We start from the raw sequence: 20,313 nt of genomic DNA on the forward strand, positions 1-20,313 counted from the left end.
AGACCAATATACTATTAGCAGGAATAGTCATGTGGGCTTAGTTGGCATTCTTCATAGAAATTTCAGTACACCACAGGCTAGAGAAGACATTATTTGCAGAGTAATTACATATTCTGTTTCCTGGGGCAATGTCTTCTATATATAGAACTGAATATTGTTAGATGACTTGTATCATTTTAGAAGACTTATAACACAGGTTTTTTAAAAAAAATTTTATTGGGGTATAGTTGATTTACAATGTTGTGTTAGTTTTAGGTGTACAGCAAAGTGAATCTGTTATACATATATACATTCTTTTTTAGATTCTTTTCCCATATAGGCCATTACAGAATATTGAGGAGAGTTCCCTGTGCTATATAGTAGGCCCTTATTATCTATTTTATATATAGTAGTGTGTATGTGTCAATCCCAATCTTCCAATATATCCCTCCCCCACTTACCCCCTAGTAACTGTAAGTTTATTTTCTACGTCTGTGACTCTGTTTCTGTTTTATATAATAGATAAGTTCACTTGTAGCCTTTTTTTACATTCCACATATAAGTGATATCATATGTTTGCTTTACTCTGGCTGACTTACTTCACTCAGTATGACAATCTCTAGGTCCCTCCATGTTGCTGCAAATGGCATTATTTCATTATTTTTTATGGCTGAGTAATATTCCATTGTATGTATGTATGACATCTTCTTTATCCATTTCTCTGTTGATGGACATTTAGGTAGCTTCCATGTCTTGGCTATTGTAAATAGTGTTGCAATGAACACAGGGGTGCATGTATCATTTCAAATTATGGTTTTCTCCATATATATGCCCAGGAGTGGGATTGCTGGAGCATTTGGTAGTTCTATTTTTAGTTTTTTAAGGAATCTCCATACTGTTCTCCATAGTGGCTGAACCAATTTACATTCCCACCAACAATGTAGGGGGGTTCCCCTTTCTCCACACCCTCTTTCAGCGTTTATTGTTTGTAGGTTTTTGATGATGGCCATCCTGACTAGTGTGAGGTGATAACCTCATTGTAGTTTTGATTTGCATTTCTTTAATAAGTAGTAAAGTTGAACATCTTTTCATGTGTTTGTTGGCCATCTGTATTTCTTCTTTGGAGAAATGTCTATTTAGGTCTTCTGTCCATTTTTTGATTGGGTTTTTTGTTTTTCTTATACTGAGCTGCATGAGCTGTTGTATATTTTGGAGATTAATCCCTTGTCAGTTGCTTCGTTTGCAAATATTTTCTAACATTCTGAGGGTTGTTTTTTCCTCTTGTTTATGGTTTCCTTTGCTGTGCAAAAGCTTTTAAGTTTAATTAGGTCCCATTTGCTTATGCTCGTTTTTATTTTCATTACTCAAGGAGGTAGATCAAAAAAGATCTTGCTGCAATTTACATCAGAGAGTGTTCTCCCTGTGTTTTCCTCTAAGAGTATTATAGTGTCTGGCCTTACATTTAGGTCTTCAATCCATTTTGAGTTCATTTTTGTGTGTGGTGTTTCTTTCTGATCTTTCGTTGTCAGTGTATAGAAATGCAGGAGATTGCTGTGCATTAGTTTTGTATCCTGCAACTTTACCAAATTCATTGATGAACTCTAATAGTTTTCTGGTAGAATCTTTTTTTTTTCTTTTAATATCTTTATTGGAGTATAATTACTTTACATTTTTGTGTTAGTTTCTGCTGTATAACAAAGTGAATCAGCTATACATATACATACATACTCATATCCCCTCCCTCTTGCGTCTCCCTCCCACCCTCCCTATCCCACCCCTCTAGGTGGTCACAAAGCACTGAGCTGATCTCTGTGTGCCATGTGGCTGCTTCCCACTAGCTATCTATTTTACATTTGGTAGTGTATATATGTCCATGCCACTCTCTCACTTCGTCCCAGCTTATCCTTCCCCCTCCCCATGTCCTCAAGTCCACTCTCTATGTCTGTGTCTTGATTCCTGTCCTGCCCCTAGGTTCTTCAGAACCTTTTTTTTTTTTTTTTTAGATTCCATATATATGTGTTAGCATATGGTATTTGTTTTTCTCTTTCTGACTTACTTCACTCTGTATGACGGACTCTAGGTCCATCCACCTCACTACAACTAACTCAATTTCGTTTCTTTTCATGGCTGAGTAATATTCCATTGTATATATGTGCCACATCTTTATCTGTTCATCTGTCAATGAACACTTAGGTTGCTTCCATGACCCGGCTATTGTAAACAGTGCTGCAATGAACATTGTGGTACATGACTCTTTTTGAGTTATGGTTTTCTCAGGGTATATGCCTAGTAGTGGGATTGCTGGGTCATATGGTAGTTCTATTTTTGGTTTTTAAGGACCCTCCATACTGTTCTCCATAGTGGCTGTATCAACTTACATTCCCACCAGCAGTGCAAGAGGGTTCCTTATTCTCCACACACACTCTCCAGCATTTATTGTTTGTAGATATTTTGATGATGGCCATTCTGACTGGTGTGAGGTGATACCTCGTTGTGGTTTTGATTTGCATTTCTCTAATGATTAGTGATGTTGAGCATCCTTTTGTGTGTTTGTTGGCACTCTGTATATCTTCTTTGGAGAAATGTCTATTTAGATCTTCTGCCCATTTTTGGATTGGGTTGTTTGTTTCTTTGATATTGAGCTGCATGAGCTGCTTGTATATTTTGGAGGTTAATCCTTTGTCAGTTGCTTCATTTGCAAATATTTTCTCCCATACTGAGGGCTGTCCTTTTGTCTTGTTTATGGTTTCCTTTGCTGTGCAAAAGCTTTAAAGTTTCATTAGGTCCCATTTGTTTATTTTTGGTTTTGTTTCCATTTCTCTAGGAGGTGGGTCAAAAAGGATCTTGCTCTGGTAGAATCTTTATGGTTTTGTATGTATAGTATGTCATCTGCAAACAGTGACAGTTTTATTTCCTTTCCAATCTGGATTTCTTTTTCTTCTCTGATTGCTGTAGCTAGAACTTCCAAAACTATGTTGATTAATAGTGGTGAGAGTGGGCATCCTTGTCTTGTTCCTGATCTTAGAAGAAATACTTCCAGTTTTTCACCTTTGAGAATGTTTGCTGTGGGTTTGTTGTATATGGCCTTTATTATGTTGCTGTCATTTGTCATATATGGCCTTTTTTATGTTAATATAGGTTCCCTGTATTCCCACTTTCTAGAGAGTTTTTATCATAAATGGGTGTGGAATTTTGTCAAAAGCTTTTTCTGAATATACTGAAAGGATCATACAGTTTTTATTCTTCAATTTGTTGATGTGGTGTATCACACTGATTGATTTGCGAATATTGAAAAATCCTTGCATCCCTGGGATAAATCCCACTTGATCATGGTGATCCTTTTACTGTGTTGTTGGATTCGGTTTGCTACCATTCTGTTGAGAATTTTTGTGTCTGTGTTCATCTGTGATATTGGCCTGTAATTTCCTTTTTTTGTGGTATCTTTGTCTGGTTTTGGTATCAGGCCTGATAGTGGCCTTGTAGAATGAGCTTTGGAGTGTTCCTTCCTCTGAAATTTTTTGGAGGAGTTTCAGAAGGGTAGGTGTTAACTCTTTAAATGTTTGATAGAATTCACCTAACACAGGCTTATTTTTAACAAGCTGACAATTTTAGGGAAAACAAAATCTAGTAATTCTTTGTTAGTCTGAGACCCTTGAAATAGTTACATTGCTTTGCATATGAATAAATATAGGGATAAAATAAGGAATATAAATGAGAATATAGATGTAGATATTGCTGTAGATGTAGATACAGACATAAATAGTGATAGAGAAAGGGGACACTAGAAGTGAATTTTGGATTTTAAAATCCTTATAATTAAGCAGTTTTAGACTTTCAATAGAGTCTAAACATAATTCAACAATAAAAGATACTTCATTCAAACCTTATTTCTTTAGGACTAATATTCAGCTTTTGCCTTAGTTTCACTTTAACCTTGGTGAGATTCTGTATAGGCTACCTGAAAGCAGAGAAATTATAAATAGATGACATGTTGAGAATATTATCAGAATTAATGTTATATTTATTTTTACATAATTATAGTATTGAACTAAACATCTAGAAAGTAATTTTTTTTTTCCACTTTCAGTGTTTTTTTCCAGAGTTATCTACCTTGAGTACACTTTCAGGTGCAGCTGCTGCTGGAAATTCAGGTGAAGGCCATGTCAAGGGCATGTGTTTAAACATCTATCTTTAGTACAGAAATGATGCCCTCTTCACAGGGCTTTACCCTCACCATTTTTACTTTTCATTTATTTGCAGTGGCCTTGTTAATAAGAACCCTAAAAGAAATCTCTGGCCTCAACTTTGATTCATCTTATTACATTTCAAAAGTTACTAAACTTAGTTTTATATTTCTTATATTAAAGATAAACATACTATCCATCAAGTTATGTTTCTTGTAGGAAGCGAAAAAGTTCAGTTAATTCAATTCAAACTGCAGTTTTAATGCGATCAGTATCTAAAAATTCCCTGAACATCAGGGTGATATTACACACGTGGGTAGGACTGTAGAAATACTTCTGGCTTTGTAACACTTTGTATAAGAGAAACACTATTTTGAAAACCGTGTAGTCATTTAAAGAGGGATGCTCTGGTTCATTTTCTTTAAAACACTTCAATATGTCTACTTCGGAAAAGACCTGTGTTTTAGTCCTTCTCCCAGATGCTAAAATATCTGTTAGGCCTACTCAGTGTTTTGAAAAGAAATGTTTATTTCTTTACTGCATCAAAAGTATTTTCTTTCTCTATGTATTTTAAACAATTTGAACATATAAATCATATCCTTGGTATTTATATGTCCTGATGTATTTGCATCTAAACGACATTCAGTGAAAATGGAACACTGCTGGGGATGACTTGCAACCATAGAATATCAAGTGCTAATGATCTTTCTTCTTTTAATAATATGAACAAGATGACAGAATTATCTGTAGGTTTTCATGCTTTTAAATTTTGTTTTTCCTTTCCTTCCTGCTGTAAGGCCCATCTGTGGATACAGGCTTCTGCCTAATAAATAGGGGAAAGGGGCAGGTGTGAATTCGTAGACTGGAAACTCGGGAGGAAAAGATTGATGTGCTGATTTGTTTTTGTATACCTGCCCGAAAGCTGAGGGATGAGTGTAATCTAATGATCATAAATAATAGACACCCTCATCAGCTGGGGTGGGAAAGTAAATGGCGGCAGTCTCCATCAGAGGGAGGAGGACCAGCTGTTGCTGCTACCAATGAACAGAATTAGAGGAAAGCTTTCCCCAAAACAGCCGAAAGCAGCTGGGAAGGACAGTGCAGACCTGCCTCTTCAGTCAAACAAAAACTTTTTTCCTTCAACAACGTAGAAATTTGAGAGTACATTTATTGTTCAATGAAAAATTGGATGCAGAGACATTCATAAGTACTTCTCCCACTCTTTTAAGAGGTTTAGTGATCCTGTTATATTTTCCCCTTTTCCAGTGGGAAAAGAAACCAAGCTTCCTTCTTTTCCAGGACAAATTATTTAGTGGCAAATTATTTAGTCATGAAAAGTCATTAAGTGGATAATGATGAGATTCTCTTTTAATTACTTGGTTATTGTTACCAATGTCATCATGGCTATCAAATAATAAAAATACCTCCCTGGTGGCGCAGTGGTTGGAAGTCTGCCTGCCGATGCAGGGGACACGGGTTTGTGCCTCGGTCTGGGAAGATCCCACATGCTGCCGAGCGGCTGGGCCCGTGAGCCATGGCCGCTGAGCCTGCGCGTCCGGAGCCTGTGCTCCGCAACGGGAGAGGCCACAACAGTGAGAGGCCTGTGTACTGCCAAAAAAAAAAAAAAAAAAACCTCCAGAATTTGAAATGAAATGAAAATGATATATTCAAGGGGTGTTTTTTAAAGCTCTAAAAATGACTTCCATATATATTTTCCATTTCTTCATTACAAAAAATATTGGAAGGAGATAAGGCATGTATTATAACCAGTTAATAGCTAATCAAGAGAAAATAGTAGTCATACAGGTAGGTAGTGAGAGAGTCTGACCTGCATGTAATTTATTCCTCTGGAGTCCTTCACTCTTTCCATATCCTATTTCACTCTCTTTAATAATATATTGTTAAAATACATCCTTAGCATTCCTTCTTTTTATTACAGGCTGTCATTTTTCCTTACAAATGACAATGTCTCATGCTTCTTTCAGGTAATTAAATATCTCTCAGAAAAGATGGTCATACTATGATTTAGCCTCACATTTCCATATTCATAAACTCTTCATTTAGAAGAGGTAACTTCTTTCTGCTTGCAGATGAAATTCAATTTCCATATTGACTGCACACGAACACTTGAAATACATTACCATTACAAGTTAACAACAATATGTTAACTTGTATTGGAATGCATATTTACATATAGCTCAGAGTAGCCACTGAAATTGGCCACTCTGGGAAAGAAAGGAAGAAAACTCTGTTCCACTCCAAAAGTCCTTGTTCTAAAACTTCACCAAGTGAACTCATCATGTTAAGGTCATGTCATTAGCTGTGAGGCTGGGCTTCAACTCAGTAGCAAAATGTCAAGAGTTTGAATGGAAAAAGATAATCTAATATATATTTGGATCAAAAGGAAACTACAACTTTGAAAGTCACACGTCAAAAGGAAATTTGGTTCTATCTCTATGGTCTGTCTTGCTGTTAAATGATATTCTTGAGAGTCAGAAACCATTTACAAAATAATAGAATGGCCAGGAATTATTTATTAGGAACAGAAATTTCCTGTCTTCCTTTCTAAACATCTCAAGCATGGCAATATACATCAGTCGTTCAAAGATTCTTCAAGCTGTTTGTTATAACTGATTGTTTTTCATTTATTTTTGAGCCCAGAGCATATTCTTACTGTGTAGTACTTTGATTTCATGAAACTTACAGAAACCACTCAAAATCATTAGTAACATTTTCTGTTACTAATACATGTTTTGATTTGGTGTGTTTTCAAAACACAATTATTTTAAAATTCAAGTAGAATGCAACAACACTTTCTTTAGATCTAAACTAAGTTTTAGTTTCAAATAGGTTAACTAAGTTCGCATGTTATAAATACATTTTAAATTGTTAGGAATTTATTGAATAGATAATATTTGCAAAGGTAAAATAAAATTCAAACAATGAAGGCATATATATATATGTATATGTACATATCTCTATACATATATATGTGTATATAGACGTATGTGTGTATGTGGATAAACCAAAATGAAAGTTAATCTTCCAGTGACCTTTTGTCCTCTGGGACTCAGATTTCCACAAATGCCACCATAGAAGAAGCAACTGTCAAGTGTTGCTTGTATAGTAATCCAGTAATTGTCATTCACCTTTTCCATTACTCCTTCCATCCTAGATGCTACACACCATAGACATTGTTCTACAAACTCTTTCCATATAGCATTTTGCTCTGGGGGTGGGGTTCATATCAGTGATGGCTGTGACACATTGGTTTTTTCGGTTTCATAGTACTTCATTGCAAGGGGATATTATACTTCATTAGTTTTGTGTTGTTGGACACTAAATTGGTTTGTATATTTTGTTACTACAAACATACCCCAATGAATAGCATTGTATTATACATACCTATCTTTACGTATATACCCATGGGCTCATAGTTGGATGTAAAATCTTAAACATTGGGTTGCTAAATCAAATTATGTGACATGTGATAATTCTGATAGATATTAGCTAATTAACTAGACCAAAACTGGGAGTGGTTCTTGTTATGGGAGTGTTCCTCACTCCACACTCTGAGCAGCAAGTTATTATCACACTAGCTTTCTTAATTTGTAGTAATATATATATATATATATATCATGATTTTAATTTTCAAATTATTATTTACAGTGAGAATATTTGTGTAAATGTTATTTGTATTTGTATTTATGTTTCAGTATTTTTTTTCCTAATGACCTGTCAGTTAAATCCCTGTTTGTCTTGTATCCGTATCAACTGGTGTTAAGGAAACATGCCCTATTCATGTGTATAGGTTGCAAATATTTTCTCAGTTTGAATTTTTTATGCTTTAAGTTTTTTACATTAGCATTTTTCATTCAAAAATGGTACTTTGATGTATGGCAGAAATATGACTTCAAGATTATATTTTTAATATGCTGATTTCAAAAATATAATTGCTTAATATCCCATGATTTCTTCAAATAATTTTGTGGTGCATCTTTAGTATTTAAATCTACTATTGATGATTAACTTGCAGTTAAATTGTTATAAAGAGTGAAGGAGGGAAGGAACGATTTTGTCTAGATGACTATCCAGCAATCCCAATGTCATTTACTTAATACTCTATTGATTATCCACTTATTTTGAATGCCACTTTTATCATATGTTAAAATATTTTTCTATTTCCGGTCTTTATTGTGTTGAGCTGTGTGTGTGCGCAATTACTATGATACCATAAATTCTGTAGCTCTGCAATATGTTTCAGTATCCAATAGGACTGGCCTCCTCAATATTACTAAATTTTAGAATATCTCTGCCCAGTTTTCATTTCACTTTTTCATATTTAAAGTTTACATAGTTGACAAAGCTGTTAGTATTTTTATGGAGATCATATTTGTTCAGGAAGGGTTGACATATTTATAATACATGGTTTCTTTATCCAACCTTAGTGCTTACCAGTGCAGTTTATATTATTTTGATCAGCAATGATATAGAGATACAGAGAAGGTGAGAGGGAGCGATCTGAAGAACTTATGATGATGTCTAGCTCTGTGAATTTTTGTTGTTATTGAGACATTGGTTGTTTCCATAGGTATTTACTGTCTAATAATTCTTAATATTGTGTGTATTGCTCCTTTGAAGTGTTAACTAGCTTACCTGAGGATTTCTATCTATAAACTTGTAAAATGTGCACACACACAATCACTTTGCTACTGCTGTTTATTTCTTACCAATTTTATACTTTTTTCTTTCTCTTGTTTTTACATCATCTACTCAAAGAGAACAATGTTAATGATAATAGTAAGCAGCCTTGATTTTTTTCTGATATCAGAGAAGACTATCTTGGATTTTGGCTTTAAACATGACTCCAGCTTAGCATGCACGCCTCACCTTGCATACTGAACACCAGGAGGGACAGCATAGTGTAGAGATTCTGGGCACTGGATCCAGAGCCCTTTCCAGCTCAGCCCCCTTCTTTCATGTCCTTGAATGTTACAAATTTCTAATGTTGGAAAAAGGATCTGACATTCTTTAAAAAAACAGTATCAATGCGGAATTATTTATTACCCTGTAAATGGGAACAGGCTCATAACTGTACAAAAATCTTTTTAAAACCATACGTCAAAGAATAATTTCCTTGTTATATAAACCCTTACAGAGTATACAACATTTAAAAATATCCTCAGTGCATTTTGAGAGGCTTGGATAATTTTCACACCAAAAAAGAATGATGGATCAACATCAAAGTACAAACACTTCACAGGTTAAAAAAAAAAGTGCTCTTATGAACAAGTAAAAATGCCAAGGACTACATTTCAAAAGTTACTAGTTATATTATGAAATTTTTGTCATTTATCATAATGACCTTTAAAGCAGATTATATAACCTATGGTTCTATTTTATACACAGTACTGTTATATGTATGACTGCTTTAATGATTAAATATTGAATTTATAGTAAAAGTAAAATCTCCATTTTCAACATTATTCACATGCTTACTTTCAACCTCTATGTTAAGCACCTTAACTTTCAATTAAATTCAATTTGTAATAAAACTAACTGAATACCATGTCAAATGAAACACCTGATATTCTGCATCATTCTAAGAGCAGCCTCTCTTGTGGTGAATTTAGACTTCTGCATTTGAGTGTTAAAAAAAAAAAAGAAAAAATAGCAGTATGAATGTTTGTATTCTTATCACAGAAATTCTATTTTTGTTTGATTCCACCCATTTAAGTTTTATTATATGATTTGGTCTGGTCACTGTACAAAAAAATAATGATAAATACTTTTTACTACAGATTACAAATCACACAAAATATGGAAAACTCTATGAGGGAAGTTTCCCTTGCTATAGCAATTATTCATAGGTTGGCATCTGTTGAAATGATTTCTGAACAAATTGTTTTTTGATTATTTACAGAAAAGAATTTGCAGACAGTTCTTGTTTGCTGGGGAAGAGTTTGCCTTATATTATCTCTTACAAATAGCTACAGTGGTAATACCAACTTCTCTTACTCTAAAAAATAAAGTTGCCTGAATATTAGTAAAATTCGTTAAGTTGTTTTATGGTGACAACTCCTAAAATGAGTATTAGAGGAAAGTAATCTCTATAAAAGTTACAATTGTATTAAAATTTCAATGGAAATATTATTTCCCAAATCTTCTTCAAATCCTAAACCAATGGACAAAAAAGATATTAAAATCTGTATACTAGTTATTAAATTTTTAATCTCAGGCTGAAGTGACATGTTCTTTATGAATAAAATTCTCAAGATACTTCATGTGCTACTGTCCACATAACATGGAGAAAAAGCTCATGGATGACCTTACTTTTTATGAATATTTATGTAAAATTAGAGTTCTTATTACTCATTTGATACCAAACAAAATGTTTCTTATTAGAGGAAAAGCATTGTGGATGGCATTAATTCAATATGTGAATATTTTACTCAACAAAACTCATCAAGGATTTGTTACAATATTCACATATCCCTGAAAAGGAGTATAGACCTTCTTAAAGATACATTTATAAAATATAAAAATAGGTGGAACAATTGAAGGAAAATTGAGTGAATAAATATGGTGATAATAGATCAACCACCTCACTCCAATTATGTTATTAATATAACTGATCATTTTACAGAATTATCTTGATGGCTGAGAGGTGAAAACAATCCAGTCTTGCTGACAGGAACCCAGTCAGCGGGGATTCTGAGGCTGACTTTCACTGTGGAGCTCCATTCTTCTCTGGAATCGCTGCTGTTTTGGAGGGACCCCAGTGTCTTCCTTGCTAGGTATGTTACCAAAGATTTCTCTACTTAATCCTTGTAACACTGTGTGAATCAACCTGAGTGGAATACTTCCCCAAGGTCAAACCTAACAAATAACAAATCTTGAATGAATCCAAACCTAGTTCACTCTTGAACTAGGTTTATTTTTGCTTACTTAAAAAAAAAAAAAAAAAGCTTTGCTAGTCTGTCTGACACTAGTTAGTAGCGGAAGCAAATGAGAGTAAACCGTTTTCTGTCATGCTAAATTGGTCTGCTGCAGAAAACACAGAGCTGTAATTTCTCCTGTTGAAATTCAGGCGGTAGAACCAGAGGTGATGAATAAGTCAAATCTGTGTCACAGACCAAAGAAAGCAAATAGATTCCTTCGCAAGTTGCCACTGTCCTTCCTATGCTCAATCCCCTTCTACTGGGGCCAAATGTGAATAAATAATTGTGGATTGTGAAGAGGTTGGATATAAAAAGTAGATAGCCCACATATTCTTGACTTGAATTTAGGTTCAATTTGGATTTTAGTTGGAATCAGGTAAAAAGAAAAAGAACAATTCTGTTGCTTTTCAGTATCTACACTTGGTGAGTTTGAACGTGATTACAATCACTTGGCAAGGAGATAGAGGACCAAGGTGATCATGGGAAGAGGGAGGATGAGAATAAGTGTTTTATTGCCTGGGTGATAGATCAGGATAAACTAATGGAGACAATCGATGTGTTCAGACAGTAGAACTGAAAATAAGTTTTTGTTTTTAATTTCTAAGTCCTTTAGTCTTCCTGAAAGTAGATAGGAAACTATGCTTTATTACAGATGTATAGCTTGTTTTCTAAATGGCTCGGATTTTATTTTTTTCCGCAGCTCCAGCTGAGAAATCCCGATTTCTCACTTTTCTGGGATAACACCAAGGCTGAAAAAAAGAAACTAGATCAGTACGGTAAGTCAGAACTCTGATACACCTCAGATGCCTCCATTCAATGTGCCCAAGCTGATGTCGATCTAAATAATATTTCCAGAGTACCTGTTGTAAACAGGCACTAAATATAAAGCAGTGACAAAGGAAATCAAAGTACTCTGTCACAGAACCTACAGCCTTGAATAATAAAAAATACACTTAAAGTTTAATGCATAAGTTATGTCTTAGAGGAAAAGAAACAAGATTTTAAAATGTAGAATAGGAAAGTAAAAGTCTATTTTAGAATTTTGTATCGGAAAGCCTGAATTTTATAGTATAGACCTAGAGTCTAAATGCAGGGAGGGAGAGAAGTATGTGAAGACTGTAATAAGAGTGTCCAGAGCAGAAAGAACTACAGCCTTGAAGACAGTGCACTGGGCAGGTGGACCCCTGCTAACTCCGTGGGGCATCACCTGAGGCGAGCCATGAAATGTGAGTACAAGGCTCCTTAGACATGAGAAAAATGCTCTGAATTCTAATTTTGTTAGAACTACTCTATATACACTATAATATATACTGCATTTAGACTGAAAGGCTCTTTGCTGAAATCTGACACATTCTAACAATAATCAGAGGTAACTGTTGTACTCTTATGCAGAACAAATTTAGCTCAAATAGGTAAAATGACAAATTATACAAATTTCACCTTTTTAAAAGGAGATTAAATCATTTGTGTATATATGAATTGAATATGGCTGGATTTCACCTTTTTAAATGGATATTAAATCCAATAAGTTTGTGTATACATGAATTGAATATGGCTGGATTTTTAGCAATTCGTATGTAGACCAGTGCTTTCCTTTTTACACTGTTTTTTGAATTCTGAAAGAGTAGATCATAACCTTAATTGTAGATTTGACTCTGAATTTCAGCTCCACAAAATTAAGTTTTTGCAGGAATTCATATTGTAGTATCTTATGAAATGTTATGTCAATATTTTAAGATTCGGCTTCTTACAAATGGGGTACTTCAATGTTGTTTAAATCAACTATATTGAGATATAATTTACACTCAATAAAAAGTGCCAATGTTAGGTGTACAACTTGATGAATTTTGACAGATGTGTGTAACCACCAATAAAATGTCCATCCCTTAAAAAGTTATTAAAAATCTCCTTTAGTCAATCTTGATATGCTTTCCATCACTGAAACACTTAGTTCTGCCTGTTCTAGAATTTACTAGAAATGGAATCATTCATGTAAATTTTTGACTGGATTATTTCATGCCCTATAACTTACAACGTATATCAGTGTTGTTGCATGCAGGATTCATTGCTGAATAGTATATGGCTGACCCTTGAACAACACAGGGACTTTTCTCATTTCTGATTTCCTAAGGTAGGCTTGCATTGCGATATACTTCCCTGTTAGAACTGCATTTGCTGTGTCCCATAGATTTTAGATTGTTTTCATTATCATTCATCTCCAGGTGTTTTTTTATTTCCTCTTTGATTTCTTTAATTATCCACTTTTTTTTTTAGTAGCATATTGTTTTAACCTCTGCATGATTGTATTATTTTGCAGTATTCTTTTATTTTTTTCTAGTCTCAAACCATTGTGGTCAGAAAAGATGCTTGATATGATTTCCGTCTTCCTAAATTGACTGAGACTTGTTTTGTGTCCTAGCATGTGATCTATCCTGGCAAATAATCCATGTGCACTTAAAAAGAATGTGTATTCTGCTGTTTTGGAGTGAAATGTTCTTTATATATTTATTAAGTCACTGATGTAATGTGTTGTTTGAGGCTAAATTTTTCTTATTGATTTTCTGATTTATCCATTGATATAAGTGGGGTATTAACATACCCTTCTATTACTGTATTACCCTTGTATTACTGTCACTATCTCCCTTCATGTCTGTTATATTTGCTGTATATATTCAGGTGATCCTATGTTGGGTGTAAAAATATTAACAAGGTTATATCTTGTTGGATTGATCCTTTGATTATTATGTAATGTCCTTCTTTGTCTCTTGTTGCAGTCTTTGTTTTAAAGTCTCTTTTATTTGATGTAAGTATTGCTACCCCAGCTTTCTTTTTTGTTTCCATTCTTTCACTTTCAGTCTGTGTGTGCTTTAGATCTGAAGTGAGTGTCTTATAGGTAGTGTGTGTGTATATATGTCTTTTCTTATCTATTCAGCCACCCTATTTTTTCTGATTGGAGCATTTAGTCCATTTACATTTAAAGTAATTATTGATAGGTAGTTCTTTTTTTGTTCCTTCTTTTGCTCTCTTACCTTATGGTTTGATAAGTAACTTTGGTTTTTTGTTTGGATCCCTTTATAATTTTTGGTTGTGGTTACCATGAAAATTTTAGGTGATCTCTGAAGTTTAAACATGTCCTAACAACTCTGCATTCTTATTCTCTCCCCACATTTAATGTCGTTAACATCGTATTTTACATATTTTTGTTTTGTGTGTTCCTTAACTACTTATTGTGGTTATAGACGATTTTACTACTATTCTGTTTTAACCTTCCTACTAGCTTTATAAGTTGTGAATCCACTAACTTTACTAAATGTTTGCCCTTACCAATGAGATTTTTTTATATTTGTAATTGTAGTCTTTTCTCCTTAGAGAAATGCCTTGAACATTTTTTTTTTGGCAAAGGCAAAGAGAGTATTCTTGGTTGCAGTTTTTTTTTTTTCTTTCACATCTTGCCACCCTCTTATGTCCTACAAAGTTTCTGGTGAAAAGTCAGTTCATTGTCTTATGGGAGTCTCTTGTACATGGTTGTTTTTCTCTGGATGCTTTTAATATACGTTCTTTACCTTTAATTTTTGCTACTTTTTAAATTTAATTTTTATTTTATATTATAGCTGATGTACAATGTGTTAGTTTCAGGTTACAGAAAAGTGATTCAGTTATACATATATTCATTCTTTTTCAGATCCTTTTCCCATATAGGTTGTTACAGAATACTGAGTAGCATCCTCTATGCTATATAGTAGGTCCTTGTTGATTATCTATTTTATACATAGTAGTGTTTATATGTTAATCCCAAACTCCTAATTTATCCCTCCTCCCACATTTCCCCTTTGAAAACAAACTTACGGTTACCAAAGTCTGTGAATCTCTTTCTGTTAGGTAAATAAGTTACTTTGTATCATTTTTTTAGATTCCATAAATAAGTGATACCATATTTGTCTTTCTGACTTACTTCACTTAGTATGATATTCTTTTTAAAGGCTGATTAGTATTCCATTGTATATGTGTACCATGTCTTTTTTATCCGTTCCTCTGTCGATGGACATTTAGGTTGCATGCATCTTTTCAAATTATGGTTTTCTCTGGATATATGCCTAGTTGTGGAGATTGCTGGATCCTATGGTAATTCTATTTTTAGTTTTTTTAGGAACCTCCATACTGTTCTCCATAATGTTTGTACCAATTTACATTCCCAGCACCAATGTAGGAGGTTTCCCTTTTCTCCATGCCTCTCCAGCATTTATTGTTTATAGACATTTTAATGATGGCCATTCTGACTGGTGTGAGGTGATACCTCACTGTAGTTTGGATGTGCATTTCTCTAATAATAAGTGATGTTGAGCATCATTTCATGTGCTTCTTGGCCCTCAGACATTTCTCCAAAGATGACATACAATTTAGACCTTCTGCCCATTTTTTGATTGGGTTGTTTGTTGTTGTTGTTTTTTGATAATGAGCTGCATGAGTTATTTGTATATTTGGGAGATTAATCCCTTGTTGGTCACTTTGTTTGCAAATATCTTCTCCCATTCTGTGGATGGTCTTTTCATTTTGTTTATGGTTTCCTTTGTTGTGCAAAAGCTTTTAAGTTTCATTAGGTCCCATTTGTTTTTATTTTCATTACTGTAGGAGGTAGATCAAAAATATATTGCTGTGATTTATGTCAAAGAGTGTTCTGTGTTTTCCTCTAAGAGTTTTATAGTACCTGGTCTTACAAGTTAGGTCTTTAATCCATTTTGAGTTTATGTGTGTGTCATGTTAGATTGTTCTGGTTTCCTTCTTTTACATGTAGCTGTCCAGTTTTCCTAGCATGACTTATTGAAGAGACTGTCTTTTCTCCATTGTATATTCTTGCCTTTTTTGTTGTAGATTAATTGACCACAGTTGTGTGGGTTTATTTCTGGGCTTTCTGTCCTGTTCCACTGATCTGTATTTGTTTTTGTGCCAGTACCATACTGTTGAGATGAATGTAGCTTTGTAGTATAGTCTGAAATCAGGGAGCCTGATTCCTCCAGCTCTGTTTTGCTTTCTCAAGATTGCTCTGGCTATTCAGGGTCTTGTGTGTTTACATACAAATGTAAACATTTTTTGTTCTAGTTCTGTGAAAAATGCCAGTGATAGTTTGACAGGGATTGCATTGAATCTGTAGATTGCTTTGGGTAGTAGGGTCATTTTCACAATATTCATTCTTCCAATCCAAGAACATGGTATATCTCTCCATCTTCAATTTCTTTCATCAGTGTCCTAGAGGTTTCAGAGTACAGGTCATTTGTATCCTTAGGTACATTTATACCTAGGTATTTTATTTTTTGATGCAGTGGTAAATGGGATTGGTTCCTTAATTTCTCTTTCTTATTAGCGTATAGGAATGCAAGAGATTTCTGTGTATTAATTTTGTATCCTGAAACTTTACAGAATTCACTGATGAGCTGTAGTAAATGAGCTGCAGTAATTTTCTGGTAGCATCTTTAGGATTTTCTGTGTATAGTATCATGTCATCTGCCAACCGTGACGGTTTTACTTCTTCTTTTCCAATTTGGATTCTTTTATTTCCTTTTCCTCTCTGATTGTCCTGACTAGAACTTCCCAATCTACATTGAATAAAGGTGGCAAGAATGGACATCCTAGTCTCATTCCTGATTTTCGAGGAAGTGCTTTCAGCTTTTCACTGTTGCGTATGATGTTACCTGTGGGTTGTCATATCATGGCATGGCCTTTATTATGTTGAGGTAGGTTCTCTCTGTGCTCACTTTCTGGAGCGTTTTTATCATAAGTGGGTGTGGAATTTTGTCAAAAGCTTTTTCTGCATCTGTTGAGATGATCCTATAGTATTCATTCTTCAATTTGTTAATGTGGTGTATATCACACTGATTAGCAGATACTGAAGAATCCTTGCATTCCCACTTGGTCATGGTGTATGATCCTTTTAATGTGTTGTTGGATTCAGTTTGCTAGGATTTTGTTCAATATTTTTGCATCCATGTTCATCTGTAATATTGGCCTGTAATTTTTGTGGTGTCTTTGTCTGGTTCTGGTATCAGGGTTGATATTGGCCTCATAGAATGAGCTTGGGAGTGTCCCTTCCTCTGCAATTTTTTTGGAATAGTTTCAGAAGGGTAGGTGTTAACTCTTCACTAAATGTTTGATTGATAGAATTAGCCTGTGAAGCTGTCTGGTCCTAGACTTTTGTTTCTTGGAAGATTTTTAATCACGGTTTCAATTTCAGTACTTGTGATTGGTCTGTTCATGTTTTCTGTTTCTTCCTGGTTCAGTCTTGGAATATTCTAAGAATTTGTCCATTTCTTCCAGGTTGTCCATTTTATTGGCATAGAGTTGCTTGTAGTAGTAACTTCTTTTTCATTACTAATTTTATTGATTGGAGTCCTCTCCCTTTTTTTTCTTGATGAGTCTGGCTAAAGGTTTGTCAATTTTATCTTCTCAAAGAATGAACTTTTAGTGACATTGACTTTTGTGTATTCCCTGGGGTGTCTGCCACCAGTGTCCTTGCCCCTACAGTCAGCCACAGCTGACCTCTGCCTCCCCAGGAGACCCTCCAAGACGTGCAGGTAGGTCTCACCCAGGCTTTTCCTGAGTCCATGTAAAACGTTGTGTGTGCCCTCAAAGACTGGAGTCTCTGTTTGCCCCAGTACTGTGGAGCTCCTGTACTCAAGATCCGCTGGCCTTCAAAGCCACATGCTCTGGGGCCTCCTCTGACTGCCAGACTCCCAGGCTGGGGAGCCTTGCGTGGGGCAGAACTCTCACTCCTGTGGGTGAACTCTGTAATATAATTATTTTCTTGTTTGTGGGTCGCCCAACTTGGCAGGTATGAGATTTGATGATATCATGAAAGTGCCCCTCCTGTGACTGCTGCTTTGTCTTTGGGTATAGGATATCTTTTGTTTAGTAGGTCTGAGTCTTTTTTGTTGATGGTTGTTTAGCAGTTAGTTGTGATTTTGGTGTTTTTGTGAGAGGAGGTGAAGTTCAAGTCCTTCTACTCCACCATCTCATCTCTCTCCATTCTAATTTTTGCTCTTTTAACTACAGTGCATCTTGGTGTGGCTCTCCTTGGGTTCACCTTGTTTGGGACCCTCTCTCCTTCCTGGACCTGGATTTTTGTTTCTTTTCCAATGTGAAGGAAGTTTACAACTATTATTTCTTCAGTTAAGTCATATGCCTCTGTTTCTCTTCTCCTTCTAAGACCCATATAATGTGAATGTTAGTACAGTACAGCTGACATTGCTCCAGAGGTCACTTAATTAAATTGTCCTAATTAAAACTTTTTCAGTTCATCTTGGTTGATTTCTACTATTTTGTCTTCCAGTTCTCTGATGATCCATTCCTCTAATCCACTATAGATTCCTTCTAGTGCATTTTTTTTTTTTTTTTTTTTTTGCGGTGCACGGGCCTCTCCTGTTGCGGAGCACAGGCTCAGCGGCCATGGGCCCAGCTGCTCTGTGGCATGAACCCATGTCCCCTGCACTGGCAGGCGGACTCTCAACCACTGCACCACCAGGGAAGCCCTAGTGCATTTTTTATCGTATCATCAGTTTTTATATCCTTTAGCTGTGTTAAATTTGTCTTCATTCTTCTCCAGAGTTTGTTGAGCATATTTATGATCATTACCTTAAACTTATCTCCACTTTGCTCAGTTCTTCTGGGGTTTTGCCTTATTCTTTCATTTGGAAAATACTCCTCTGTTTTAGGTAGCTCCTTGTATTTCTCAATCTGGCCTTATGTAGGAGGTCCCTGGAGCCCAGTAGCACATTCTCCTCTGGTCACCAGAGCTATATTCTCTAGGGGCAGCTGCGTGTTTCCTTCTACTTGGGCAGGTTTGACTACTGTGGGTTCATGGGTAGGTGAGGCTGTACCCTGATCCAGCTGGCTGCCAGGCCCTGGCGCAGCTGACTCTTCCATCTGGGGTACTGGGCTGGTAGCAGTTTTATACTTGTATTAAACTTTTTTTTGTATTGGCCTATATTTCTAATGTTCATCATTTTCAGTCATTTCTCTCTAATTTCCTTTTATTCTGAACTTAAATACTGTTTATGTTTCTTTTGCTTTTGAGTCTTATACTGGTGGAAAAGTTAACATATAATGTGCCAAAATTATCATCTCTTTGCTTTTACGTAGAATTAGCCTTATGGTACTCGTAGTGTTTAGAAGCTTGAAGGATCATCACAATTGTTTTCTTTATAAATGCAAATATTCACTTCACTTGGTAATATTACAAAGGATAAGATGCTATGACTGAGTTGCTTGTATTGTTAAATGCCTAAGAAGTTTAGAGAAGCATAACATTGTAGGAGGCCATTTAAAACCTACTAAACAAAAAATCTTGTAAATATTTAAAATTTTACAAATATTGACATACATCCATCAACTAGTATTTGACTATGTTTATCTACAGTTCTATCAAGAAGTAATGTATGTACTACACATTAGGTATGTGGACAAGTGAATTACTTGTTTCCCTCATTTGCTAAATGGAATTTCTTGAAGTGTTATGAAAATTGGCACAGTAGATGTGAAATTATGAGCCAAAATCATTTACACTTTCCTTTATAACTACTTTGAAATGAACTTATAGACAGTCTCTAAATCCAGCTTAAAATATTATCTATTTAACTTTCTTCAAAGATTTCAAGAACTGATTATATTTTAAGGGTGATGTTACAGAGACCAGAAAAAACAATTGTTTGATATCAGGACGATGCTGGGCTGACCTGCTCTCACAAACACATCAAAACTACAACTATGTATAGAACAACTCTTGCTGAAATCAACCTGGGGACTAGCAGGATGGCTTTTCCACCACAAAGAAGCCTGTGAAAAAAGATCCACACTGAGTCTGGTAGGAAGGGAGGAGGAGTGACCTGGTTGGGACCTGCATCCCTAGTGGGGTACACAGAAGTGCAGGGGGATGTCACAGCCTCAGGATCCTCCCTGGGATGGCAGGGTTTTGAGCTACACATTGGGCAACCCAACCCTGGGGTCTGACCCTGGGAAGACAAGCCCCCTTAGCTGGCTTGAAAACCAGTGGGGCTCACCAGACAGAGGTCTGTAAGAAACCTAGACACTGGTCTTAAAGAGTACACACACACAGACTTGCTTACCTACAATCACAACACCCTCCAGGGCAGAGATTGCCACCACAGGAACTCTCGTCCCCGTGCACACTGGGTGAGGGAGTGAAGCCAGCTCAGCAATAT

General features: G+C 35.4%; 1 protein-coding gene across 3 annotated transcripts in view; it reads left to right on the forward strand.

The window, feature by feature from the left end:
• The window catches only part of LOC149744414 (uncharacterized), a 144,814-nt gene that overhangs the window by 89,471 nt on the left and 35,030 nt on the right, over positions 1 to 20,313 (forward strand). For 2 of the 3 annotated variants that reach the window (XM_089903559.1, XM_089903560.1), the window contains one exon: positions 10,810 to 11,880. In XM_089903559.1, the coding sequence (XP_089759685.1) occupies positions 11,757 to 11,880 (124 nt within the window). In that variant the 5' untranslated portion in view covers positions 10,810 to 11,756. The remainder of the gene's footprint in view (positions 1 to 10,809; positions 11,881 to 20,313) is intronic. The other variant, XR_016391066.1, reaches the window with a different exon arrangement.

The sequence above is a fragment of the Delphinapterus leucas genome, chromosome 21, assembly GCF_059928025.1.
Source record: "Delphinapterus leucas isolate spDelLeu-1000000601 "Yukka" chromosome 21, BTC_Dleu_Yukka2, whole genome shotgun sequence".
Lineage (NCBI taxonomy): Eukaryota > Metazoa > Chordata > Mammalia > Artiodactyla > Monodontidae > Delphinapterus > Delphinapterus leucas.